This window comes from Miniopterus schreibersii, assembly GCF_964146895.1.
Source record: "Miniopterus schreibersii genome assembly, chromosome: 11".
NCBI classification, from domain to species: Eukaryota; Metazoa; Chordata; class Mammalia; order Chiroptera; family Miniopteridae; genus Miniopterus; species Miniopterus schreibersii.
The window spans coordinates 27,544,171-27,571,767 of NC_138111.1; the positions used below are offsets into that span (position 1 = coordinate 27,544,171).

Sequence of the window (27,597 nt, forward strand, 5' to 3'; positions counted from 1 at the left end):
GAGTGCTGGTTGTCTAAGGTGCCCCCTCCCAACATCATGTACCTTATGACTTGAGGTCTGGGGTAGAAGAAAGGGCTGGAGGAATCCTTACTCAGAAAGCAGGCTTTAGCCCTTCCTTTGCCTAAAAGCAGAGCCCCAAAGCCCAGGATCCTGTGTGAGTTGACAGAATGAATGGAGTTGGATCTGGAAGGTGGCCTCTCATGACAAAGGCAGGTATTTGATTCTTAGGGGGGAAAGACAAACAGACCTGAGTTTCTCACAGTGACTTCCCACCCCCTCCTTAGTACCAAATTCTAGATATGTGAGATTTGACTGCCTCAGTCAAATGTGTCTGTGTCGATAGGGATGAAGGGTGAATCAAGTTAGTATGCCACCAAAGCTGCCTATTGAATATAGTCAGGGCTAGCTGGCATTTTGGGTCCAAAGACTTCAACTCAGCATGCAATTTTCTTGTCGCTTTGGGCTCTATTGGATCTGCTGTGTTCCATGGTAGCCTTTTGACTCCTCTCTGGACTTGACTGCCCTTCCTCCTCAAACCATTAATATTATTACCCAGTGGTAAGAGGAGGCATGTACCACCAAACCCTGAGGAACTATAAAGCCTTGTGGGATTAGGGTTAACCAGAGGGTGCAATGACTAGGATATAATGGATTAAGAGCTGGGGTGCTAGTCAAAGGGTCCAGAGTAGGGGTGGCCTGAGCCAGCATTTTGAAGGAGCAAGAAGAGGGGTTGGAGTGAATCTTCATTTTGGGACTAAGATAGGTCTGTAGGTTATCATTACAACAATACTAGACTAATACAAGGGTTCAATCCATTGTGCCAGGTTTTTACAGTAGGATAAACTCAGGAGCCAATGAACTGGGGCCAAGTGGGAGAGTCCGCCTCCAAGGGATTAAACACTCCTTCCGCCCGTCGATCTGGCCCTTCCTTTCGTTGATTGGCTGAGAGTCCCAATCCGTCAAGGAAGCGTAGCGTTGCGGCCAATTGACGTGGCGATGCATCCCTGGGGCGGGAGCGAGGCCAAAGCTAATTTCCTGATTGGCTCTGGTTCGTGGGTTGCTGGGGAGAGGCGCCGAGAGGCGGGCGGGAGCCCCTAGAGCAGGCGCTGATTGGCTGAGGTGAGAGTACCTCTTCTTCCGATGATTCGGCTCTTCTCGGCTCAGTCTCAGTGAAGCGTCTGCAGTCGTCGTTCGAGTCGTCGCTGCCGCTGCCGCCTCGCGGATCAGGAGCCAACGTCTCCTGCCCGCCCACCGCACGGGTGCCTCTGGGAGGAAGCGAGAGGGAGGCTGCCTGTGGGTTTGTCGCCGCCGCTCGCCACCCGCCCAGGAGAGCCGAGCCCGGTCCAGTCAGTCGCCTGCCGCCCCTTGTAGCCGTTACCCGCGGGCCACCACAGCCGCCGGCCGGGAGAGGCGTGCGCCATGGCCTCCGGAGCTGAGTGAGTGTGTGTGTGCGCGCGCCCGTCCGCTCGCTGCGGGTGCGCGCACCTGGGGACCCTTCGGCGCTGGGTAGGCCCGGCGGGGCCTGGCTGTGGGCGCGTCTAAGAGGTGGAGTCCGGGAAAGAGGGAGACATGGAAGTAGAGGAGAGGAAGGGGGCGAAGGAGGGGCTGGCTGGTGCTGGCTACGCACCCGCGCGCCCCCTAGGCGGGGTTTGCGTTGGGCCCGGGTCGGGGCCTGGGCCAGATCGTGCTGTGTCATGCAGGCCCCAGCCGGCCTGATTGTCTCACTTGGAACGGCCGTGCCGGCCTAGTGAGGTCTGCTGGCCCACACTGCCGGCGTGGAGCCCTGAGGCCTTGGGGCGCCCCCCAGCGATTCAGCCTACCACCTGCTGAAGGCTTTTGGTTCCCGGAGAGAGCAGGCCCCAACGCCCTAACTGGGCCCGGTGGGCGTGGACTTTGGGCCCCGTGAAGGCCTTCCGAGCCCGGCGACATAGGCGGAGGCCGGAGCGGGGGAAGGCCCAGCGAGCTCAGGGAAGCTCACCACGACACTTTTGCAGCCGGGTCCGCCTGGGCGGTGGTTAGCATCCTGTGCCACCTGAGTAGTGAGGGAGAGAGTGGGCCCTGCTTTTCGCTCTGGCATTCTTTCTACTTTAGGCCAGTTGTTATTCATATAAGAAAGCTTTAGTCAGTTTTCCTTGATGTAATGAAATAGGCGTAGGGAGAAAGGCACTTTTCCTTTCTTTTCTATTTTAGGTTCTTGCTATATCTTTCGAATCTGAGTTCCTATTTTCTGGGCCTTCCTAGATTTCAGCCTTTGTGGTGTGAAGGTTGCTCTAACTCTTCCAACACACATGGTTTTTTCTCCCCAGGCTGCTGTGTTGAGAAATTTTGGGCCCTCCACGCCTGAGAAAAGCGTCAGATAAAACCTGGCCACCTATGTCCACTGAATTTAGAATCAAGTGTTTTACATACTGGGGGAGGGGGGACGCGGATGACACAGCCATCCTATGGGAACTCTTCTATGCAAATCACCTTCCTGACTTAAAGAGAGATTTTTGTTTTTTGGTATGCTCCTTTTATTCAAGTTTCTGAGTCAAGATGAAGTATTACACAGTCACCTGTTTTGAAGGACCACTTATCCCTTTGGTTATCCAGTCTTTTGTTTTCAAGACTAAAAATAAAAATCCAAAATTCTTGGAACCTGGCATCATACATGCTTTCCAACCTCTAGGTCATCTTGATGACTCCTAACTGAACTCCCTCCTAGTCCCCTGTAGCCCATTGGGGTTCTGGAAAGGGCCTGACTCATGCAGAAGACAATAGGAGGTGTACCCAAAGAGCCTCCAGGACTGCTGTTGGGTGATTATCAAGCTGAATTCTCTCTTTTAGACATTCCTCCCTTTGATCTTAGTAGAATAGATGTGACATTAAAGGTGTTTATCTTAAGGGAAGAGCATACCACTCATCTCCAATGCCAGGGTCAGGAATGGTAGGCAGATGGGAGGTTTTCCTAGATTTCACCTTTGGGGTTTAGAGGCAACTATGGTGATTAGAGGCAACAGCCATTTTATTTTGCTCCAGCTCCAGACCTATAGATTAAGCAGGAAGATGGACAGCCCTTGGAGAGTATTTTGAAGTGTGAGGGAGAGGGAGAATTGATGGGTTTAAATCACCCTCAGCTGTCATATTGATGGAGATTGCCCTCCAGGGTGTTGATAAGCCCTGGGAAAATTTGTCTGCTCTGCACTGTTATGCCCAATGTCTCACACTTTTGGGTTGGTGGAGGCAAGTTTAAGTCTAGGAAACTACACTCTTGGAAACTAGTTTAAAGGTGATGATTAAAGATGCAACCTATGTGAGAGGGTCAGCAGAAAGTTTACAACTTTATTAGATGAATGAGATTTGTATTTCTCTTGGGTGTATCAAGACTAAAAGATATATAAAACCCTATAAGTACACAGCAGGTATTCTGGAGCATAGGCCTCCCTTTTTCTTATAAGTTGTGAAGATATTTCTAAGAGGCATACTATTTTGTCTTGTTTTGTTGACTGATGTACCCTTGGATCCCTGAACAGTGCCTGGCACATAATACATATACTCGTTAATTTGTTGAATGAAGAAATAATTCATGAAAGACATTCTTTTTTTATTTATTTCTTAGCTTCTGCCATTGTCTGATCTCCCTAGTTGGTTATGCACATGTTTTCCTGAGCCTTACTAAGAGGAGGTAACGCTTCAAAGGAAGAGTCCATCAAGTTTAGTTAGTGAAGGCTAGAGATAAGCTAGGTTAGAAATTGGTGTCAGGTAAATGATCTTAACTTACAGGAAATAATTGAAACTGGACAGTTTAAACCCAGTTTAGACTCAGGCAACTTTGATTTGGATGAGAGGGATTTGGATTTGCTGCCATGTCTCAGCATTTCTTGATTTTGGCTTTTTTTTTAGTCCTCACCTCAGGACATGCTTAGTGAGAGGAAGAGAGAGAGACACATCCATGTGAGAGAGAAACATTGATCAGTTGCCTCCCATATGAGCCCTGACTGGGAATTGAACGGGCAACCTTACGGTGCACAAGACAATATTGAGCCACTCTGGCCATACGGTTTTGACTTTTTGAACCAACTCCATAGAGTTGTGTGTCTTTACAGAGATTACCTTTTGAGCTTGAACCTCTTTCTGAAGGTTCTAGATGTTAGTGTTTTTTTCAAATATGACCGTAAAGTTTAGCATTTCTGTGGTATATAGAAAGCTCTGGCATTCAGCAGGTTTAGCCAGTAAAGGAGGATAGTGCTAATTTTGCTTCATTGTCCCCAGCCTTGCTTAGTGGGACTTGAGGCCTCTCTGAGCCCAAGAGAAATTGTCTAGCTAACTTCATTCTGCAAGAAGGTTAGCAAAGAAAGGGCTTGTGCTTTGTTCTGCAGTGCTAACTGGTCATAGTCACCATTAATACCAAATGCCAGGCATTGTGTTGAACGTTTGCATTTATTATCTCAGGACAATAATCCTGAGGTAGGCAGTACTATATCCCCATTTTACAGATTAGGACTTCAGCTTCCAAAAAAGGTTAAATAACTTGCCCAAGATTAGAGTTAAGTAATGGCAGGGTTGGGATTCTGACTACAGAGCCCCTCCTCTTAATCACTATTCTATCCTAAGACTATTTTCATTTCCCGAATTGTACTTGGTCTTCACTTCTATTTAATTTTTTTAAGCCATAGTTTTCTGATCCTTGGGCTTTACAGCTAGGATACTAGTGCTCAGAATACCAAGAGCTACTGGAATGGGAATTGTAATATATGCTAGGTAATTACTCTTGATGACCTTGGCTGAATTTCCTTCATCTGAGCTCTCTGATGTAGGGACAGCCTCATTTATTCACTATTTCTTTCTTAGTGTGAGTTTTAGAAATTGGTGGGGTTCCTGGGGCTGGAATATGTATTGGGGCTGACTTCATTTTCTCTTTCTAGTTCAAAAGGTGATGACTTATCAACAGCCATTCTTAAACAGAAGAATCGTCCTAATCGGTTAATTGTCGATGAAGCCATCAATGAGGACAATAGTGTGGTCTCCTTGTCCCAGGTAAGTTAGGTCCACAGTCCAGTCATTCCTTATTGCACTTAACCTGAGGGCTTTTCCCAGGTGTCTTTTCTCATTTTTCTTGCAGTGACCACAGATAGAGTGGGGTTTACTGGGAATCCCAGCCTCCAGGGCTGCTGCCTTACCCCCTGGCCCAGTGACCCAAAGGCCTTAACCTTGTTTCCTCAGCCCAAGATGGATGAGCTGCAGTTGTTCCGAGGTGATACAGTGTTGCTGAAAGGAAAGAAGAGGCGGGAAGCTGTGTGCATTGTGCTTTCTGATGACACATGTTCTGATGAGAAGATTCGAATGAATAGAGTTGTTCGGAATAACCTTCGCGTACGCCTAGGGGATGTCATCAGGTGTGTGTGGGGTTCTTGGCCCCTCAGGGATGGGAGGCCAGAGACAGCCTGCCTTATAGGCAGGACCCCTATGAAGGCCTTGACAGCTGCAGGTATCAGAAGCCTCCTAACCATGGGAAGACTTATGTATCAGAGTTGTCTTTAGGTTTTGGTTCTGCCTCCTTGGGACTTTAAAAATCTGCCTCTGCTTGACCTTTGGAACAAATTGGCATTCCTATGACTTTCTTGAAGCGTTTTGTTTTGTTTTTTACTTCAGAGGTTTAACTTATCACACCTTAGACCTTGGTTTAGGATGCCATTTCAGGGTGTGTATCTGCCAAATAACCTCACTACTATGTTGGATTAATGACTTGTGTTGGGGCTGGAATTAGGTGGGAGTGTTGGTGTGGAAGTTGAACTCCTAGCAGGTCTTTTTAAGGATCCAAGTTAATCTAGGAGAGAGGTATAATTTGAACCAGACCCAGGATAGCTGCGGTCTGAATAATTTTGGACTTAACTTTAGGCAAGAGGCTTTTTCCTCTTGGAGTCATCTCTAGCTACTACTATCCAACCACCTGTCACCTGGCCAGGAATATCTTAGGCTTCTGATACTTTTTTTTATAGATTTTAGGTTTCATGTAGCCATTCTGGAAGTGCTTAGTCACTTTTCTCAAGGTGCTCTGACCACCTGGCTGAGATGATTTTTTCATTTCTGTTTCTCTGACCCTGACGCTTAACAGGCTAAGACCTCCCTTTGTAATATTGGGGCACCAGTATTAGCCAGAATGGGTCATCCTTGGATATCTCTCACTGCAGACTCTCTCTCCCATCTTCTTTGTAGGGGTTCCAGATATGTGGGTCTTCCTTTTAGTTCACTGATTGGGAGTGGGCAGCCCCGCTAATGGCTTCAGCTATTCCTCCCTGAGTGTGACCTGTCTTAGCTCTGCTTGGCTGTTCCTTTGTTCTCGTTCCCACCCTGTCCTCCTGCCTCTCTTCACCTAAAGCCATCCCTGCCTTTTCTCTTTCGCTCGCCATCAGCTCTCTGTGCCAGGCCCTTTCGGACACCCAGTGCTTGGGGCTGCAGTGTGGTTGGTAACGTGGAGTCTGCTTGTCATCCTCAGCATCCAGCCATGCCCTGATGTGAAGTATGGCAAACGCATCCACGTGCTACCCATTGATGACACGGTGGAAGGTATCACTGGCAATCTCTTTGAGGTATACCTTAAGCCATACTTCCTGGAAGCTTATCGACCCATCCGGAAAGGTGAGCGATAATTCTAGGGATTGAGCTTAAGGACGGCTGTAGGGATACTTGGTAGTAAACATTGGAGCATCTGTCTCAGTCTCATGTGTGCTCATACATGTGTACTCTCCTTCCCCCTGCCCTCCCTCCCATGCTCCTGTTACCACATTTTCAGTCCCTGCTTCGGGAGAGTAAGCTATCTTTTCTTAAATCTCTGGGCCATTTTGGCTATGTCATAGTCCAAAGTATACTTAATATTTAGCACAGCTCTGCCATTGGTGGGTGTTGTAAAAGCTTCTGGTATATCAGGTTGTTCACTCTCCTCTTAAGACGCAGAGGCAGAGGGACACTTCATAGGTTAGCTTTCTCCTCTCACCTAATGCTTAACAGGTTCAGATCACAGGGGTGGGAAGGAAAAAGAGCAATTTCCAGTGAACTTGGCATTCTAGACTCCAGGTTCTGATGAATAATTCTCACAGTCTTGTAGTTGACACATCTAACTGCCCTTGTGCTGATTGTCCTCATAGGAGACATTTTCCTTGTCCGGGGTGGAATGCGTGCTGTGGAGTTCAAAGTAGTGGAGACAGATCCCAGTCCTTACTGCATTGTTGCTCCAGACACAGTGATCCACTGTGAAGGGGAACCTATCAAACGAGAGGTGAGTTCTCTCTCCGATCCCAGTACCGGATTACGTGGGTACTCAGTGGGGCAGTCATGTGGTAGCTGTCAAGATGGGGTGCTCTTTAGAACTAAGCTTATTACAGAGGTGGGAAACCTCCCAGTTGTTCCTTTCTGGGCCTAGGTGTTTCTTAGAAGTATCTGATACCAGTAATTTAAAAAATGTAAATTGAAACAAAAGGCCCTAAATGGTTGGACTGATTTTTTTTTTTTTTTTTTTTTTTGGTTAATACCCAAGGATATTTTTTCCATTGATTTTTAGAGAGAGAGTGGAAGGGGGGAGGGAGAGAGATAGAGAGAGAGAAACATCCATGTGAGAGAGACACATCGATTGGTTGCTTTCCGCACACACCCCTCCAGGGTTGGGGATGGAGCCTGCAACCTAGGTATGTACCCTTGACCGGATTCAAACCTGAGACCTTTCAGTCCTCAGGCCGATGCTCTAACTACTGAGCAAAACTGGCTAGGGCAGATTTTTAAAGAAGTGATGCTGAGGATGGGGCTGGAATGCCCATTTACCAGAATTTCCGGCTTCAGGTCTTAGGGGAGCCCTTCCCAGTAAGACTAATGACAAGTGTGAGAGGGGAAAAGCTGTGGTAGAAATCTTTGCTTTGGGACTTTGAGTTCTTCTTTGAGTCATGGTCCCCTCAGAGGAGAGTCTACAATTATAGCAGATTTTTCCACACCAGATTTTGTGGAAGGATATGCTGATAGCAATATTTCTGCCTTCTCCTTTTCTTTGTCTCCTCCATATTCAGGATGAAGAAGAGTCCTTGAATGAAGTAGGCTATGATGACATTGGTGGCTGCAGGAAACAGCTAGCTCAGATAAAGGAGATGGTGGAGCTGCCCCTGAGACATCCTGCCCTATTTAAGGCAATTGGTGTGAAGGTGAGCATTTTGAGCTGTGTGGGATACAGTCTAGGGTGGTAATTAACAACTACTTGGTGTCTGATCCTGCAACCTGTTTTCATATGTTTTATTATTTCCTTTGATTAGAGAGGCAGTAATAAATTCTTTGAGTTTATAGAGGGCTCTAAATATATTAGCTACTAGAACAGAGTGGGCCAATGAAGTCTCTTGCACATATATGTACACATACATATATATGTATATATATATAATAACGCTTTAAAAAAGTAAAAGCTATTCTTATGAGCCCTGTAAAAACCAATTTCACCATAGTTTGCCAACCTGTCCAGGAGAGTGCTGCCCAATAGAAGTAGAAATTAAGGAAATTTGCAGAGCATTAAGCGTCCTGAGTCTACAGCATTTAAGAACTGCTGGTTTAGAGTGTAACTTCCCAAACATTTCCATGTCATGGGATATGCAGAAGATGAAATTATTACCCTATTCCCTAGTATGCACCGTATAAATAACTTTATCTTCTGTGTGGGCACTTCCCATGTGCTGCCTGTGGATGAGGCCACAGAAAAGACAGCTTCAAAGAGGAAAACTTGTGGTTGGCTTTAAGGAAAAGCATTCTAACATAATAAATCCTGAAGGGCTATGATTACTGAAGTGATTGAGTCTCTGGCAACATTCTTGATTGAGCTAGTCCCTGGCCCTTGATCTATCTAAAGTCAAGCCCGTCGTGGCCTAATGGCTTCTTCCTTTTTTGCCTAATTCTGGGATCTAGACTCACTCACACTAGTTTCTTAGTGTGGTTTCTCTGTCCTTAGTCTCCTGTGCAAGTTGTGATAATAATACTAGCTTTCTATCAGTATTTTCTCTGCTGATAAGAGGAGTGAGTGTGGCCTGAATTAAACTGTCTTCCTAGCAGCTACTGCTGAGGACTTAGTCCCACTGGTATCAGGGTTGAGCTGTGGTCCTCACCCTTGATAAAACCCTATTTAAGCCATTTTTAGGGTGAATGAAGTTGGGAGAAGGTGGGAATCTGAACCTAATTATCTCTCTGTATTGTTCCGCAGCCTCCTCGGGGAATTCTGCTCTATGGACCTCCTGGGACTGGGAAGACCCTGATTGCTCGAGCTGTGGCAAATGAGACGGGGGCCTTCTTCTTCTTGATCAATGGTAGGAGATTTGGTTCACCTTGTGTTTGGCTGGACCCAGTTTTGAGTTTAGCATGACCCAGTCTCCTGAGCTGGATATATCATGGACACATTCATTTGCACACATGCCCTTGTGTACACTTTAGGACCTTTTTTCTGCTGGGGTACATTATAGGCAAATAAGCAAAAAGGGGAAAATATTCTAATCTTGTGCCCTCAATCTATCCCCCTTTGAGAAAGATTATAGACAGTTCTGAAAACATTTATGGGGAGCTTATTTATTGTAGAGGGTTTGGGGGAAGGTCAACTGGCTCTTTAAGAATGATACTTAGCTGTTAGGGGTCCAACTTGTGTGCTGCTTCTCCTGCTCTGGCCAGAGGTCCCAGGGCATCTTCTGTCATCTTCATACTTTCAGCTCAACTGTGAGATAAGTGTGCTGAATCCCTTGGCTTCTCTCCAGTCTGGCCTGTTGGCTATCTTGGAATAGTGGCTAACAAAGGCTGTGAAAAAGTAGGCAGAGTTAACCTACTGCCTTCTCACCCAGGTCCTGTCTCTGGGCTTGGCAAACAAAATATCTGATTTCTTTTGGGAATGAAGAAGGATATAGTTTGTCATTGCCTTTATTCTGTATCCTTTCAGGTCCTGAGATCATGAGCAAGTTGGCTGGTGAGTCTGAGAGCAACCTTCGTAAAGCCTTCGAAGAGGCTGAGAAGAATGCTCCTGCTATCATCTTCATTGATGAGCTGGATGCCATTGCTCCTAAAAGAGAAAAAGTAGGAACTTAACCTGGGGGATTAGTAGGGGGTTGAAAGGTCTTGACTTCACTTCTGACCAGATATCCTGTCCTGACAGACCCATGGGGAGGTGGAACGGCGTATTGTATCACAGTTGTTGACCCTTATGGATGGCCTAAAGCAGAGAGCACATGTGATTGTCATGGCAGCAACCAACAGACCCAACAGCATTGACCCAGCCCTACGTCGATTTGGTAAGGACCTTTAATTTCTTTAAACTCTGTACTTGCTCATAGGGAGATTATAGCTCTACTTGGTTTAATCTTCTTAATCCTACATCTGTCCTTTATCTAAGTCATCTAATTCTGCTCATTTCTTGAAGCTTTTGTAGTGATAGGGCCCAGGGGGTCCTTTCCCTTAGTTCATGTCCTATCTAGAGTGACACCGCCCATCCTGGTTTGCCTGAGACAGAGGTTTCTCAGGACATGGGACTTGGAGTGCTAACATTAAAATAGTCCTGGGCAAACTAGGATGGTTGGTCATGTTAGGCCTATTCCTTCTTTCCTCTGGACCAGAAATGAGCCCTGTCTATGTTCATATGCTGTCCCACAGGTCGCTTTGACAGGGAGGTAGATATTGGAATCCCTGATGCTACAGGACGCTTGGAAATTCTTCAGATCCATACCAAGAACATGAAGCTGGCAGATGATGTGGACCTGGAACAGGTAGAGTATTGATGACGGCTGGCCAGAAGTTTTAGGATACCTATTTCCAGGTAGTTGAAGGGGGAACTGTCTAGGAATATAAATAAGATGTGAGGAGACTGATTTTGATTTTTGACCAGGGAAAAGGAAGTAATTTGAATCCAGGAAACTAGGGTTGGCATGTTTCTTGGCTGACATTGTATTAGAGCAAACCAGAATTTTGGGGGCAGCTTTATTTCCAGGCCCCAAGTTCAGGTTTGAATATTTAAAATCTAGCCAGTGAAAGAACTGTTGGTATGTTCAGATAAATGGGAGGACCCAGAAATAGGAGTCGGGAAGGGGCCAGAGTTCTGTTGTCTTTGACCTCCTAAAACAGCCAGGTCTTAGAGACAGGATAGTAAGTACGTCTTCTCTCTGCAGGTAGCCAATGAGACTCATGGGCATGTGGGTGCTGACCTAGCAGCCTTGTGCTCGGAGGCTGCTCTGCAAGCCATCCGCAAGAAGATGGACCTCATTGACCTAGAGGATGAAACCATTGATGCTGAGGTCATGAATTCCCTGGCAGTTACTATGGATGACTTCCGGGTAAGGACTACACTACCATCTTAAGTCCACACGTGCACTTTGATGCCCTCCCTGGCAAATCTCATCACCAGTTTTTCTTCCCTTTTTTAGTGGGCCCTAAGCCAGAGCAACCCGTCAGCATTGCGGGAAACTGTGGTGGAAGTGCCACAGGTAACCTGGGAGGACATTGGGGGCCTAGAGGATGTCAAACGTGAGCTTCAGGAACTGGTCCAGGTAGGGTATCTTGGTTCAGGGTGAGTCACTGCTTCAGTACTTTGTAATTGAGCTGGTTAGTCTTGGGATGTTGGCACATTCATTATAGGAATTGTGAGAGAATAATTCAGGAACCTGCTATTCTCAGGTTTGAGGCACTAAGGAGCCTGCTAGGGAACCTGGATCTTCTACTATGGGATGGTGGGGGGTAGGCCTCTGCGTGGTTAGGTTTTTTCAAACTGTAGGAGTATCCCTGAACCCTCTTTCTTTTTCCTTCTAGTATCCTGTGGAGCACCCAGACAAATTCCTCAAGTTTGGCATGACACCCTCTAAGGGAGTACTGTTCTATGGACCTCCTGGTTGTGGGAAAACCTTGCTGGCCAAAGCCATTGCTAATGAATGCCAGGCTAACTTCATCTCCATCAAAGGTCCTGAACTGCTCACCATGTGGTTTGGGGAGTCTGAGGCTAATGTCAGAGAAATCTTTGACAAGGTGAGCTACAAGCAGCTGGGCTATCTATTCACTTGCTTGAGGCAAGGTAGAGATAGAGGCTCTTTCTTTGGGAGAGTTAAAAACATCTCATTCTGGCAGCTCAACTGGGGCAGTGAAGGTCACTTTATTTTCCTTCTCAGGTCTGAGAGACCCAGTGTGCTAATGTTTGAATCCATCTGTCCCTCCCACAGGCCCGCCAAGCTGCCCCCTGTGTACTGTTCTTTGATGAGCTGGATTCAATTGCCAAGGCCCGTGGTGGTAACATTGGAGATGGTGGTGGGGCTGCTGACCGAGTTATCAATCAGATTCTGACAGAAATGGATGGCATGTCCACAAAAAAGAATGTTTTTATCATTGGCGCTACCAACCGGCCTGACATCATTGATCCTGCCATCCTGCGACCTGGCCGCCTTGATCAGCTCATCTATATCCCGCTTCCTGATGAGAAGTCCCGTGTTGCCATCCTCAAGGCCAACCTGCGCAAGTCCCCAGTTGCCAAGGCAGGTGCAAGAAGTCCATGGGGACTTCTATGAGTCCTTAGGCTAGTGTGTGGAGTGCTGTTTGGTTCCCAGACAAGATTTCATTGGGATTTCTGGGATTAGGGTTATAAAGGGAAGATGGAAAATTTAAGGGTATTAGGATAATCTAGAATCCAGAATAAAACAGAGTCATGAAAGGAATTGGAAGTGCCAGAGTGGCTCAGAGGTTGTGTTTGTGTATCACGGGAGGGGAGACTAAATGCTAAGATACTCTCTTACTTTTAGGATGTGGATTTGGAGTTCCTGGCTAAGATGACTAATGGCTTTTCTGGAGCTGACCTGACAGAGATTTGCCAACGTGCCTGTAAGCTGGCCATTCGCGAATCCATCGAGAGTGAGATTAGGCGAGACCGTGAGAGGCAGACCAACCCATCAGCCATGGTGAGTTTCCATCCTTTCCCCAGATGTGCCAGTCTTGGGGAGCCAGGGGACAATTTCCACCATACCCTAGAAGAGTGTAAGGTTTTGAAAAGATCATACTACTTAGGCATGTAGCAGGGCATCAAAGAGAAAGAATAACTGAGGGTTAACTCCTTTAATCTGGAATTATAAAGGCTTAGAAGAGATGGACAGGCTGTATCCTCAGTCTGAAACAGGCTCTATGAGGGAAATCAAAGTATGATTGTGCAGACAAATCGAGTAGGGTTTAGAACCTAGGATCCACAGACCTAACTATCATTGGTGGTCCCTTTGGCCTCCTGAAGTTAAATGCAAATTTTGGTGTGAGTGTAAGCTCCATCAAGATAGGCACTCCATATCATCTCCCTTGTTTGCCACTGTCATGGCACCATGTTAGAGAATGGATGGATGACTTTCTCTACCTTTAAAAACTACTGATAAACTAATCCTAGGGAGCAGTCTCATAAGTCACAGCAATTGGAGTGGCTTCTCAGTGGAAGAGATAGAGTTTGAACTGGGCTATTGAAGGGAGAGTAGAATTTGGATAAAGAAAATAAGCACCCCAAATAACCTGTGAAGTAGGATTACAGAACTTGGGAAAACCTGGGTAAATTTAAGAGGTCATGTCACTGAAAGTGAGCCCACTAGGTAAGGTGTAATTCAGATGTGGTACACACTGAATTGATATTTTCCTTTTAAAATTTGGGTTTACTGAGGCATAATTTACATATAGTAAGAATTCACCCTTTTTAGGTACAGTGTTTACATACTTCTTTGATAAACGTGTATAAGTTCTACAAGTACTACTACAAAGTAGAGATAGAAATTTCTGTTGTCCCCAAAAGTTCCCTTGGGCCACCTCTGTCAATTTCTTTTTTATTACTTTTATTTATTTATTTATTTAGGTTAATCGCCTGAGGATATTTTTTCCATTGATTTTTAGAGAGTATAGAAGGGAAGGGAAGAGAGAGACACATACACACATCGATTGGTTGTTTCCCGTATGTGCTCCGAGCAGGGCTGTGGATCGAACCTGTGACCCTTCTGTACATGGGCCAACACTCTCACCACTGAGCCACACTGTTCAGGACAATCATTTGTGTTTTTTAAATAGATCTTTATTGATTTCAGAGAGAGGAAGGGAGGGGAGAGGGCAAGAGAGAGAAACATCAATGAGAGTGTCATTGATTGGCTGCCTCCTGCACGCCTCCTGTTGGAGAATGAGCCTGCAATCTGGGCACATGCCCTGACCGGCAAATTGAACTGCTATCTTCTGGATCATAGGTCAATGCTCAACCACTGAGCCATGCTGGCTGGGCAATCAGTTGTTTTTTTACCACCCTAAGCCTCTGGTAGCCACTGATGTGATTTCTCTTCCTACAGTTTTGTATTTTTCAGAATGCACTGACAGGGCAGTGACTCAGTTTTAGAAAGATTGTCCTGCTGATTTACTCAGGTTGTACCAGAGATGCAGGAAGACCAGTGGGTTACTATAGTAGTAAGGGGTAGGAAGGCTAGGGAAGGGATCCATACTGGGCCTTAACTACCTCTGGTGGTTTGTGTTTACCAACCTACAGGAGGTAGAAGAAGATGATCCAGTGCCCGAGATCCGCCGAGATCACTTTGAGGAAGCCATGCGCTTTGCCCGCCGTTCTGTCAGTGACAATGACATTCGAAAATATGAGATGTTCGCTCAGACCCTTCAGCAGAGTCGGGGCTTTGGCAGTTTCAGGTAACTAGGGTACAGTGGGTAATGCTTAAATTGTCTTGGAGAGCTACACAACCAAGTTAGTGGGAGTACTAAGGAGTCTAGAGGGGTAGCTGTAAAAACCTACATAGGCCCTGTCCTAACCACTCCCCTTTAAAAAATTTTTTTGGTTCTGCTTTTGTGCACAGATTCCCTTCAGGAAACCAGGGTGGAGCTGGCCCCAGTCAGGGCAGTGGAGGCGGCACAGGTGGCAGTGTATACACAGAAGACAATGATGACGACCTGTATGGCTAAGTGATGGTGGCCAGTATGCTTCGAGCTGGCCTGGCTGGACCTTGTTCCCTGAGGGTGGGGGCGCTTGCCCAGGAGGGACCAGGGGTGCGCCCACGGCCTGCTCCATTCCTCAGTCTGAACAGTTCAGCTACAATCAGACTCTGGACGGGTTTCTGTTGCAAAAAAATACAAAACAAAAGCGATAAAATAAAAACGATTTTCATTTGGGAGGTGGAGAGTGAATTACCAACAGGGAATTGGGCCTTGGGCCTACATCATTTCTGTTGTAGTTTGGGGCAGTGCAGGGGTCCTGTGTGAGTGAACCAAGGCACTACCACCACTCCCCACAGTAAAGCATCTGCACTTCACTCAGTGCTTCTCGAGCCCTCCCTTCTTCCCCCTACCCAACCTGGGCAGGAGGATGAAGGGCCACAGTTGCTGGGTGTTTATATAGAGAGTAGGTTGATTTTATTTTACATGCTTTTGAGTTAATGTTGGAAAACTAATCACAAGCAGTTTCTAAACCAAAAATGACATGTTGTAAAAGGACAATAAACATTGGATCAAAATGGAGCCTGAGTCCCAGCCCCTGTGCCTGTTTCTTTATATGGGAAGGGCCTTGGGCTACCCCTCACTGCCAAGGCATTCTTTTACATGTGAAATCCTGTAAGATTGTGCTCTCTTCCACTCCTGATTAACATAGGTATGATACTGCTGCCTGGCTCCATGTCTTCAGTATCACTGGATAGGACTATGGTAGATGGAGGATAGCCTGATGGAGTTCCAGATGTGGACGATTTGACATCCTTTACATTTGAGGTTGATGGTAAGGCTAGGTCAGTAGAGAGAGTCCCCTTTTCCGGACCAAGGACTTTGGGGTGCCCTCCGAAAATCTTAGGGTTGCAGAAAGATAGAATCTCTGTTTGGAGGCTGATGTTCTTTTGGTGCATCAAAAAATCCATGTTCTGGTTGAGGATCACTTACAATTGTGTCCATCTTTATTTTATGTAACTTGTATTATAAAAAAATAGCCTTTTCTGATATAAAACTCTAGTATTTGATGTGTTTTTTCCTAAATTAAACATCCTCCCCTGCTCTGTTTTTCAGATGTTTGCTTGTGTAGTTTCATCCAGGTATAGAGTGTACTCTATCAGCTACCATCATAAATCATTTAGTGCTTCTGGGGTTAGTACCATGATGCCTTATCCAAAAAGAGTATGGTGCAAAGAAAATTATCCAGAGTCAAATTTGTGTTGGTTATACCAGGCTCTCATCTGGTCTAAATAGATAATCTTCATGGACACAAGAACATTATGTTGGCTGTTCTGATTAAACTGGGGCAACTTGAACTCAGGTGCTGTGATAGAGATATTTTTGCCTTTCTGGGATTTGAATGGGCTCTCCCTTCTTTTCCATCACACTATCTCCACCAGATTCTGTCTTTGGCTCTCCTTTTGTTGTCCCACAATTTAGGTACCCTTATGGCTTAGCCTTCAGTCTTCTCCCCACTCTGAGCATTGTTACTCTGTTTCATCCCTATGGGTTGGCAGCCTATCCTCAGGGCTAAAGACAAGGTCTTTTGGGAAAAGACATTTAGTACCTCTGCATCAAGCTATGGAAGCAAAACAGAAGGCAAGTGGTATTTTCTCATGAAATATGTAGATAAGTGATAGAAATTTGTGTTGGAATGGTTGCTTTGTTTTCACTTGTCACACCATGTGTCTATAGGGAATATAGTTGGAACTCTATAGATTCTTTAGGAAAAACCAAGACCAGACTTGTAGTGAGAGGCCTGGTTCTAGTGCTGGCACTTGAGCTTATAGCAGTGTAGCTTTCTGATAAAAATGATTGACAGTGCTTTGTAAACCGTAGGAAGCAGTGAGGGACTGTCTGCAAAAGCCTGCATACTTAAACCAAGAAGCAAGTTGTATCAGCAGTCTGTCTTTTCCCCTATAGCATTCCCAGAAAGAAATTGGAATGGGGTCTTAACTGTAGCTAATCACTTCTTCCCATAGGGTAAGTGCTATGAGTAAAAGATGGGTTTTTAACTAAGACTATGGCATCATACAGATCATAGAGGACCAACAGTACGCCACAAATGGAACTATAAGTCTAACATCTTGAGATATATTTGGATCCAAGATACTGATTTTACAAGTTGCTCTGAGAGTCTAATGGTCACACAGCGCCCATGAGGAACACTGGTCTGCCTGTCATTAATTTGGTCTGCCAATTATTAATTCGCATGAACTGTGGCAAACATTAAATGGTTTGTTACTCTTGCCCAGCTCTACAACCTACTGAGTCCTTAAAAAGACAAGAGTGTAGGACTTGGATTTTTCATAAAGCTATCCAGAGATGCATAGACTCATTAAATGTCCGTGTATCAAGTAGAAATTCAGAATTGCATTGTCTTTAAGACTTGGGGTGTGGTGTGTATGTGGGGAGGGGGCAATAGTTAGGAAGGAAAGTACCTTCAGTTCCACCCTGAGCCAGCAGGTGGTGAGGTTTGGACTCAGGCCCACAGGTTTGGGCTATAAATAAAGGTTTGGAATAGAATAGTGACAGTGAGAGGAGGCAGAGAAACAACATGTACCTTCTGACTGGCTGTTTTTCTCAAGCAAATATACAGAGTAGAGAGAATATTGTAGAATCAAAAGAACACTGGACTGGGAATGTGGACTTGACCTCTCAGAATCTCACTTTCTTTGGAAGCCTTGATTGCCATACAACCAGGCACAATTGTTATGTGGCTGCAAGAATAGGTGAATCAGAGAAGGCTGTGGAGACAGTCTGAGCTGGGCATTAAAGACAAATGGGAGACTTAACATGGAGAAGTACAGGAGAGCAATGAGCAAAAGGCACAGAGGGCAGAGAATACAGAAGAAACATTAGGTTGACTAGCAAGGTGTTAAATCCTAGAGTGAATTTCATGAGGTCGGAAACCACACTGTGAAGAACCTTATATGCCAGAAGTGAACTTTAAAGATATTGTGGGTCCTCTGGAGGGTTTAGGTAGGGAAGTGAGTCAGATTTCAGTGCTAAGGGATCACTTTTTTAAAAAATTGTGGGAAAAAGCCAAAATTTACCTAACAATTACCAAGTGTACAGCATAGACAATAAAATAACCTTTTATTTATAGAAGTAGTAATGTGCATTGTAGAAATTTAGAAAAACAAGCATAATTTTAAAAATTAATATTCTCAATAACCAGAGATCAGCATCTTAACTTTAGTTCATATCTTTGAATCTTTTTTCTGTGCATGTTGTGTAAATATGTGTGTTTATACATGTGGTATCTTTAAATAAAAATGAGATCCTCCTGCTTTATAACTTTTTTAAACATTAATCTCCACCTTTTCCTTTTAGTAAATTTTCATTTAATCTAATCCTCATACCATATTCACAGTTTGCCAAGTGACCTAAATATGTCATTCACTTTGACCAAACCAATATCCAGTCTAGGAACACAGGTTGCATCTGTCATGTTCCTTTACTCAAACTTTTTTTTTCTATCCAGAAATAATACTTAGTATTTTTCCCTCCATGTTTTCACGTAATTTTTTAAATCTTATTTTTAATTATAGTACTCAAACTTTTTAAAAATATGTTTTTATTAATTTTAGAGAGGAAAGGAGAGAGATAGAGCGAGAAACATCAATCGACTGTCCTGAACAGGTCCTGATCAGGGCTTGAGTCCACAGCGTGGGCATGTACCCTGACTGGGAACCGATCCAGCGACCCTTGAGTGCACAGGACAACCTCAACCAACTGAGCCACACCATCCAGGGCAATGGTACTCAAACTTTTATGACACTTGTTGAAGAGTTTGGGTCAGTTGACCTCCAGAGAATTGTAGCCATGTGAAGGATGGATTAGAAGGAATGAGAAATGATTACTGAACTGATAGTGAGGATATAGATGGAGAGGTGGAAATGGATTTGAAATACACATCATAGGTATAATTTGCAGGGCTTGATGATGAATTTGGGGAGTGAGAAGGGAGGAGTCAGGGATAACAGGTTTCTGACTTTGGTATTGGGATGGATGTGATACCCTTCAATAGGAATGGGCATGTTGGAGGTAAAGGTTGTAGGGGAAATGATGGGTAAGTTTTGGACAAGTTGAATGTGAGATGATAGTAGGCTTTTGGATATATGGATCTGAAGCCTAGAGATGCTTAAAAATTTACCCATGTTTTGAAAGATGGCACATTATGGAATGGGTTTAAGACATTCTATATTTTTTTAATGGTACTGGTAAAATTGGACATCTATTTTATGGTAGAGTTAGATTTTTACCTACCATACACAAAAATTAGGTTAATAATCTAAACAATATATAAAATTGAAAGTGTCAGAAAAGAATGTTTTAGAAGCCACTGAAGGAAAGTGTTGGTAGATTTGATTACATAAAAATTTTAAACTTTGGTACAGTAAAAATCACCTTAAACAAAATTAGAAAATAAGCCACAGGAGAAAATACCTCCGACATGCATAATAGGTCAACACCTGTGGTAGGCAGGATAATGGCTCCCCTAAGATGTTCATGTCCTAATGCATGGAGCCTGTGTGTGATTTTATGTGGAAAAGGGAATTTAAGGCTGTAAATGGAATTAAGGTTGCTAACCAACTGACTTGATAGGAATAGTATTTTGGATTATCCAGGTGGGCCCACTGTATTTATAAGTGTCCTTAAAAGTGGAAAAGGGAAGCAATAGAGAGCAGAGTGATGTGAGAACTTGCCTTTGCTAGCTTTGAAGGTGGAGAAAGAGGGCCAAGGAATGTGGGCACCCTCTAGAAGCCAAGAAAGAAGGAATGAATCCTACCTTGTGCTTACAGAAAAGAATGCAACCCTGTCAATCTCTTGATTTTGTTTTTCTAACAAAGTAAATTTGTGTCGTCTTGTGGTAATTTGTTATGGCAGCAGTAGAAAACTAATACAATATCCAACAAATAGTGCAGGAGAAAAATGGGTAAAGAATATGTACAGGCAATTCTAGAAGAAACCCAAATGGCCACTAAACATGAGAGGCACTTGCTTTGGTAGCCTTGAGAATGAGTGGTTATTGAGCTGACCCAGAGAAAAAAAAGAGCAAAGGGCTGAGAAGAAATGGTCAGCAAGACACGTGGAGAACTTGTGGGTTAAGTGTGTAAAGAAGGGGATCATACCCAGGCATACCCTGGGTTTGCTTAGACCCAGACCAATTGTGCTCATGTGAATAGATGTATTTTTCTTCTGTTCACTTGCTATGAAGTTTTTCTCAAGGGCAGCACTAGACTGTGCTCCCCTAGCTTTTCAGCCTCACCCTGTAGAGTAGGGATGTGTGGACCCCCCAGGTCGATCATCTGTGAAGGGCTTGAAAAGAAAGTTAAGCTGCAGAATCCTTGTGAAGGAATATAGCTGCTGCAGAAGTTAATAGGGAACAGACCCAGTACCCCGGACTCCAAAGAAATCATGAGTGGGATTTGTCTAATTCAGCTAGTTTATTAGGATTTCCTCTGCTTGTCTCCCCAGCCCTCAGGTGCCAGAACTACCAGCTTTTTCCTTATGCTGACGATTTGGTGGGCAGTGGTCCATGGGTGCCCAGTAACTTGGCTAACACCCTTTGGAGACCCCTGGTAAGGGGAGCCTTAGGTGTGGGGGGAGAGAGATAGTTCTCCATGTGGGCCCAAGGGCAGTGCTTACAGTGCCGAGGGATCAAAATATCACCAGCTCTCAGCCCTGCTTCTCGCTTATCTTGGGGACCTATAGCCTTGGAGTGAAGCTGCTGGGGGAGAGCAGTGTGTAGAGAGCTCTGGTTCCTGTGCTGAGATCTTTGGAAAAGTGGGCTTACAGGGGCTTCCACTAGTCTTCTGGCCTGGGCTGGGTAGCTCTTTCTTGTAACTGTGGATGACCCCAGTCTTGCATCCCCTCCTCTCTGGTCTACTTTGGGTTTCCTGGGGTTCTTTTTGGCTGAAGATAGGACTGAAGCCTTGTCCTGTCTGTTACCTGAGACCGAAACCTCAGGGATTAAGGGATCTCTCAAGCCTGAGCAGTTCTCGTCATCCTCCATGTGAACACATGGTCCTTGAGGTGAGCCCTGGGCCACCTGAGCCACCATCTTTGCCTTCATTCTTTCCTTTCTCTGAAACCTTCGTTCTGCCCTACCGGACCCTTGTGGTTGAGGATGGGAAGGGGAGTGGGAGTGGTAACAGTGGGAGACCTGGACAGGCAGAGTTACTGGGCACTCAACTTGTGGAGGATAAGAGCCTGAAGAGTGGGGACACAGATTGAGGGGATAAGTCTGCTGTGAAGGGCAGGAAGAGAGTCTCCAAGTGCCTGTAGTTGTGGAACTCAGGCCAGGGAAGCTGCCAAATGATTGACTTGGGCCAGGGGATCTGGAAGCAGGGCTCAGCTGTAGTTTCTTCAGCCTGAGTTCTAATTCTCTATTCCAGTGCCAGGCCTGGATCCCAATGTGTGTGGACACCTCTGGGACACCCTTTCCCTGGGAGGGTGGGATCTCTGCCTTAGCTCCTGGGAACAGCTCTTGCTTGGGTAGGTCAGGCTGGTTGGGCTCAGTATTCAGAGCTTCAGCTATGGTTGGATGCCAGGGTATTGGCTGCACGGGATCTACTGCTGGAGGGCTGGGGCCCTGGGGGATGTCTCTTTGCTGCATATTCCTCCACACAAACTCAGGGTCAATGTGTGGATCGGGTAGAGGAATAGACAATGTCTTGGGAGGTGGGGCTTGTTGCTCAGTGGCCCAGCTGTTCTCTCTTTGTTCCACTGCTTCCCCCTCAGGCTTACAGTTGTCTTGGTCTCCTATAGGTTCACTTAAGTGAGACTTTGCCATAGAGTTTGGATGTGAGCTGGAGTCCCAGAATGGGAACACAGGAGGAGCACAACAGATTTCTTTCTTCTTCATGTCCCCCCATGAAGGGGCTGTAGACTCAGAGGTCCAGAGGTTCTCTATCTGCCCCATGGTCTCCCAAAAAGGCTTGGACTTAGACAGGACTCCCTGGGGGTCTATTCTTAGAGATTCCAGTAGATAGGCTGAGGGAAGACTGGGAGATGAAACTGAGTCTGCAGAGACCCAAAGATGTTCTCTCTTTTGCATGCCTTTCCATAGAGTCTCAGATCCTGATGGAACACATGCAGCGCTAGTTCCATAGAACCCTGGGTTGGGGTCCAAGGCTGGGGGCTCAAAGGTCTGTGGGTTTTCTGAATTTTCTCTGCATTCCCAGTGAGGCTTGTATGCAGATGAATCTCCCAGGGGACTGCCTTTCTGGAGTTCTTGCAGGGGGGCTGAGGGAGGGCAGGGGGCTGGCATTGAAGACCCAGAGGCCTGAGGCTTCTCTCTGTGCTCCGTGGTTCCCCAGAAGTCCTTAGGTGTAGTAGGCCCTCCTTCAGAGCTGACTTGCTGGAGTTCTGACAGAGAATCTGGGGGTTGGTAAGGGGTTAGCACTGGGGGCTTAGAGGCTTGAGGGCTCTCTTTATGTCCTGTGGTTCTCCACTGAGTTTCACATCCAGGTGGAATTCCCAGGGGTCTAGTTCCTTGAGGCTCTGTTATGGGAGCTACAGATTGGCAAGAGAGCAGGATTGGAGTCTCAGAGATCTGAGGATCCTCTCTTTGCTTTGTGGTTTCCCAGAGGTCCTCAGATCCATACAGGCTTCCTATAGGGCTGACTCCCTGGAGTTCTGGTAGAGAGGCTGGGGTTGGGCTGGAAACTAGCATTGCTGGCTCAGAGGCTTTGGGGTCCTCATTTTGCACCAGGGTCCTCCATGGGGCCTCAAACCTAGTCAGGACCCCCAGAAGGTTAGAGGGATACAGCAGAGAAGCAGAGAGAGAATCTGGAATGTGTTGTGGGAGGCCAAGATCCCAGACCTCAGATGAGGGGAAAAACTTGGAGGGTCTGGTTCTTTGACACTCAGGTTGTGGGTGCAGGTCTTGATCCTCAGAGACCCGAGAGGCCACTCTCTGCCACAGAAGCCACTGTGTATGTGCCTGAACACCAGAATGGACTCCTTTGTGGTCTATGGGAAAGGGTTTCAGATGGAGGGGTAGTGATGGGACAGAAGGGGAAGACGGAGGGGAACGATGCTGAGGATCAGGGACCATCTCTTTCAGATCTTTTGTAGTACGGACTTTATGTGTAGGAAACTGGGTTGGGGAGCAATACTGGGTAAATAGCAGGTTGGACCTATGGAGGAAGGAAAGCTTGTTGAAGCAGACAGAAGGACCAACAGGTAACTTCAGGGGAGAGGGACCACCTGAGCTCAGGCTGATGGCCTCCAAGGACTCACTGTGCAGAGAAGGGAGTCCCCAGAAGAGCTGGCTTTTTTTCTTCTGTAGACTCCCCTCTGATGCTGTCTTGTCCCTCACAGGCAGGTTGGTCAGAATCTGAAAGGTGGGGAATGACCTGGAAGGGCTTGGGGTCTGCATGAGTACTAGCTCTGGTGTCCCTATGGCCTTGTGGAAGTTCTCAGAATCACAGGATGGTTGGGATGGGCCTGTGGTAGCTTGCTCTCTAATAGGAACTTCTTTGGGAAGAGAACATGGCTTCAGTGGATCCAGAGATACCACCGCCTCTTCCTCTTCTTCCTTTTCTTCTTCCTCTTCTTCCTCCTCTGACTTCTGCCTCCATAGATGACCAAGGAAAGCCACATGGTACAGAAGTGGTAGGCCCTGGGCAATGGAGAAAGATAGTATCAGCCTTTTCAGAGACACAAGGTGTGTCATGAAGCTCTCAGTCTCTGTTCCACGTACAGAGTGAACAGTTACTCAGCCGGCCCCACATCTGTGATCAATACTCACCCATCCAATGTTAATGGCCATTACCTGGTTCACATGTGGAGATCAGCATTCCTTACATAATCCTACATCTAGGGTAAGTGGTCACTCATCTGTCTTCAAATCTAGTGTCAGTGGTCAGTCACCCAGTCTCACATTTAAGTCTTATAGTCGCTCACTTGGGCTCACATCCATGTCAATGATTTCTCACCAAAATTCAGATGTGGTGTCAGTCATTTAGCCCTCTGCACATTTATGTCACTCACCTTGACTTGCATCATGTCCCCAGAGTACCAGGGCTGAAGATGTCGCCAGCTCCCAAGCTGCCTCCACCTCCGGATCTGCCAAACCATGAATAGGAATAGTATCATTATATTCCCTGTGCTCTGGAGGCAGCTGCTGCCACAGTGTCTGCAGGCGAGGGCATGGGTCAGCTGGCCCCAGAGAAGCCCCTTGTCCCCTTCAGTCCCAAGCAGACCCTCTAGCAGCCAGTCCATTTTTCTTGGCCTAGTGGCAGTTTATCTCGATGTCATCACTGCATCACAGAACAAAGAACTCCCATCCCCCACACGCCTAACAGCCTTCTCCCTGAATTTAAGGTCAAAAACTGTCTCCACAAGACAACTCATTCTTCATACAGTGAAACCTGGGTGATCACCTTTTGTCTTGATTGCCAAGGTCAGAATTATGCTTCAGGCATTGTGGTTAAGGACATGGATTCTAGCATCAAAACTGCCTCATTCAAGTCCTAACTGCTACTTCTTACCTGTGAAAACTCAATCTTTCAGTGCCTCAGTTTTTTCACCTGTAAAATGGGAATATTATTATTAGTACATAGGGTGGTTTTGAGAATTAAATGTATAAATTTATATGCTTAGAATTATACAAAGTGTATATGTTATATTGTGTACATGCTATATTAAAAACTTCTTTTAAGGTCCCTGATTACAAACTTCATTCCATCTTTAATAGATGGAGTCTGCTCCCTTTTTTTTTTTTTTTTTTTTTTTTTTTAGTCTCTTGTCAGCTGTGAACTGTTTTATTTGACTTTAGGTTGCCTGAAATATTTTTGGCAAGCATTCATGTTAAGGATGACAAATCAAATGTGCTTGACCATTTTTTTTCATTTACCCCTCTTTACCCTAAAACAACCACTCTGTTCCATGTCAACTCTTCTTTTCAGGGCCAACCTTCAAGCTCTGCCCTCCCAATACAAGTTAATGCCTCTCTACTCACCCCTCCTCCTCCCTGCAAGGCCAGCTTAGTCTGGTAGAAAGAGCACTGATCTAAAATTGAGGAGAGCCCTGCCAGGCTTGGCTCAGCTGTTGAGCATCGACCTAGGATCCAGGAGATCAGGGTTCGATTCCCGGTCAGGGCACATGCCTGGGTTACGGGCTAGGCAGTGTTCAATGACTCTCTCATCATTGATGTTTCCATCTCTCTTCCCCTCCTTTCCTCTCTCTGAAATCAATAAAGATATGTTTAAAAAAAAAAAAATTGAAGCAGGAGACTTGGGTTCTCTAGTTCTGTCACTGATTGGCCATGTGATATTGGACAAGAAAGGGTTTTCCATTGCTACCCTAAGTTGGACTAGATTAATTGATTAATTAAATATATATTTACTGAGTGCCTAGTTTGGATCGGGTATGGTGTTCAGTCTTGAATAGATAGAAGTAAGACAGTCTCTAAGTCCTATTTCAGTGGGGAAAATCAGTCAAGTAATAGACAATAAAATAGAGATGCACAGTGGAGGCAGAAAAGGTTACCAGCCTGGGGAAGCGGGTTGCTTGTCAGGAGGTATGTCCCAGAAGAGATGATTGAGGTTTGAGGAACCAAGAAAATGAAAGTGTAGGGAGCAAGAGGATAGTCCAAGTAGTAGAGATAGCCTGTGTAAAGAGCTAGGGTAGAGAAAAATGCCCATTAGGGAGAATGAAGGTATTTCAATATGGTGGGGATTGAGGAAGCAGTAGGAGATAGACCTGGAAAGGCAAGATCACAAAGGGCCCTGAATACCAGTAAGAAGTTGAAATTTATCCTAAAGGTAATGATAAATCATTAAAAAGCTTTGAGCAGGGAAGTGACAAAATCAAGATTGTGTCTTGGAAATAACACTCTGGCTATAGTGAGGGCAAAGAGATTAGAGATTGAAGGCAAGAGATTAGTTAGGGAGATCTTGCTTTAATTTAGGCAGAATAAATAATGAGGCCTAAACCAAGGCAATGATGGTAAGAATGGAAAATAATGAGTTCCAAGTAGAATTCCACAGATCCAACTGTTAAAATTTTTTTTACCAATGGGATATGGTAGAGGGAGAGGGAGTTGAGAATGACTCCAGGGTTTCTGAGACGAAACTGGGTATGTATGTTAGTGCCATTTTACTGAAATGGGGAACACAGACCTGGGAACCAATTTAGGGTGTGTGGGTTCCATTTTAGACACTGAAATTTGAGGTACCTGTGACAAGGAAAAGCTAGGCAGGAGGCAATTCAGATACTCTGAAGCTTGGGAGAGCAGTCTATGGGGAAGATGTAAATTTGCCAGCTAGCAGTATATATGTAGAAACTGAATCCATAAAAAGGCTTAAAGATGACCAACTGATATGTAGCATTTGGCCCAGACAATGTAGCCAGTAGTGTTTATATTAAAAACTTGAACGAACCCTGCCTGTCTGGCTCAGCAGCTAGAGCATCAGCCTGAAGACCTAAGGGGTCACGGGTTCAATTTCTGGTCAAGGGCATGTACCTGGGTTGTAGGTTTGATCCCTGGCCCCAGTTGGGGTGTGTGCGGAAGGCCACAAAGTGTGTCTCTCACATTGATGTTTTTCTCTCTCTCCCCCTCTTCCCTCCTTCCCACTCTCTAAAAATCAATGAAAAAATATCCTCAGGTGAGGATTAGAAAAACAAACAAAAACTTGAATGAGTAGCCAACACTGTAAACTTAACAGATTGTACATAATAATATTTCAAGCTTAAAATCTGGCGACACTGGACTCTCATTCCCACCAAGACCATTTAGAGTTAAGTAGCAGTTGCTCCTTCCCTTTGAAGTGGACATGTGCTCTCCAATTCACGATGGTTCTCACCAAAATTTTCATTGTTAATACCAAGGCTAAGGGTTAGTTGCTGCTTGATTTTGTTTTCTTATATTTGTCTATTTTTACTCATTTGTATTACTGCCTGGCATTTGAGTTTGCTACCTCTGGATGAAGAAGGTTGAGTCCTTAGAGAAAGCAATACTGAATACTTACTCTACACTAGTTAATTTATACTTGTGGCAGGATAACTTACTAAGTTATTAATTGCTATTTCCTATTCCTTGCTAGTGGGATAAAAAGGTAACTGCTTTCTTCTCTTCTAGGAATTCTAGGTTTCTTGTCTCATGGAATTGTTAATGGATTATATATTTTCTAGTCCCAAACCAAAGTTGCAAGACACCTAGTCTACGATCTTATCCAGGCTCTTGTGTGGGAGGGGAATTTAATTTTAGCTGAATGTTCTTGAGAAGGAGAAGATGGAAGACGTGCTGGGTTGAAAGAAGAGGAGTTGCTCAAGGTTAGCAGTGGGCCCAGGGACTTGGGGAAAAAGATGTAGTGATGAGTTCCATGAGTGACAGGGATTGTACAGAAGTTCACTAGGAGGCATCAGGAATTCTAATGGGGCGAGTTTAATGGTTAGGGCACTAAACATCTAACACATAGCCTGGGGAACTGCAACAAAAGATGCTGATGTGCATACTTGGCAGAGATGCTGTGAAGCCACCTGCCTTCTAATGGACCATATGGGTTTAGACAATGAACATCCCAGGGGCAACCATGACAGACTCAAACTGAGCTTCTTTCCTAAGTGGTTTTCCTTTCTTTTTTGGTCAGTGTATAATACACTAAAGAGGGGGAAAGGCCCCCAATCATGATT

The 27,597-nt window shown here is 45.3% G+C and overlaps 2 protein-coding genes across 3 annotated transcripts; one reads left to right on the plus strand and one right to left on the minus strand.

Moving 5' to 3' along the window:
* The first annotated feature begins 1,082 nt into the window (after window positions 1–1,082).
* On the plus strand, window positions 1,083–15,486 carry VCP (valosin containing protein). 2 transcript variants are annotated; one of them, XM_081152438.1, is made up of 17 exons: window positions 1,083–1,436; window positions 4,905–5,016; window positions 5,203–5,375; window positions 6,476–6,618; window positions 7,125–7,255; window positions 8,034–8,165; window positions 9,206–9,308; window positions 9,926–10,059; window positions 10,139–10,274; window positions 10,633–10,745; window positions 11,145–11,309; window positions 11,400–11,522; window positions 11,782–11,994; window positions 12,186–12,494; window positions 12,759–12,914; window positions 14,510–14,664; window positions 14,829–15,486. In XM_081152438.1, exons 1-17 carry the CDS (start codon window positions 1,420–1,422, stop codon window positions 14,932–14,934), a joined length of 2,421 nt encoding a protein of 806 aa, XP_081008564.1. In that variant the 5' UTR covers window positions 1,083–1,419; the 3' UTR covers window positions 14,935–15,486. The 2 variants fall into 2 exon arrangements, with proteins under 2 accessions (XP_081008564.1, XP_081008565.1); XM_081152439.1 differs by having other exon boundaries at window positions 1,122–1,436; window positions 5,102–5,375.
* A 4,894-nt stretch (window positions 15,487–20,380) lies between these two features.
* On the minus strand, window positions 20,381–24,267 carry SPATA31G1 (SPATA31 subfamily G member 1). Its single transcript, XM_081152440.1, has 2 exons — window positions 23,953–24,267; window positions 20,381–23,581 (listed from the first exon to the last, which is right to left on the minus strand). Exons 1-2 carry the CDS (start codon window positions 24,181–24,183, stop codon window positions 20,462–20,464), a joined length of 3,351 nt encoding a protein of 1,116 aa, XP_081008566.1. The 5' UTR covers window positions 24,184–24,267; the 3' UTR covers window positions 20,381–20,461.
* Window positions 24,268–27,597: the final 3,330 nt, after the last annotated feature.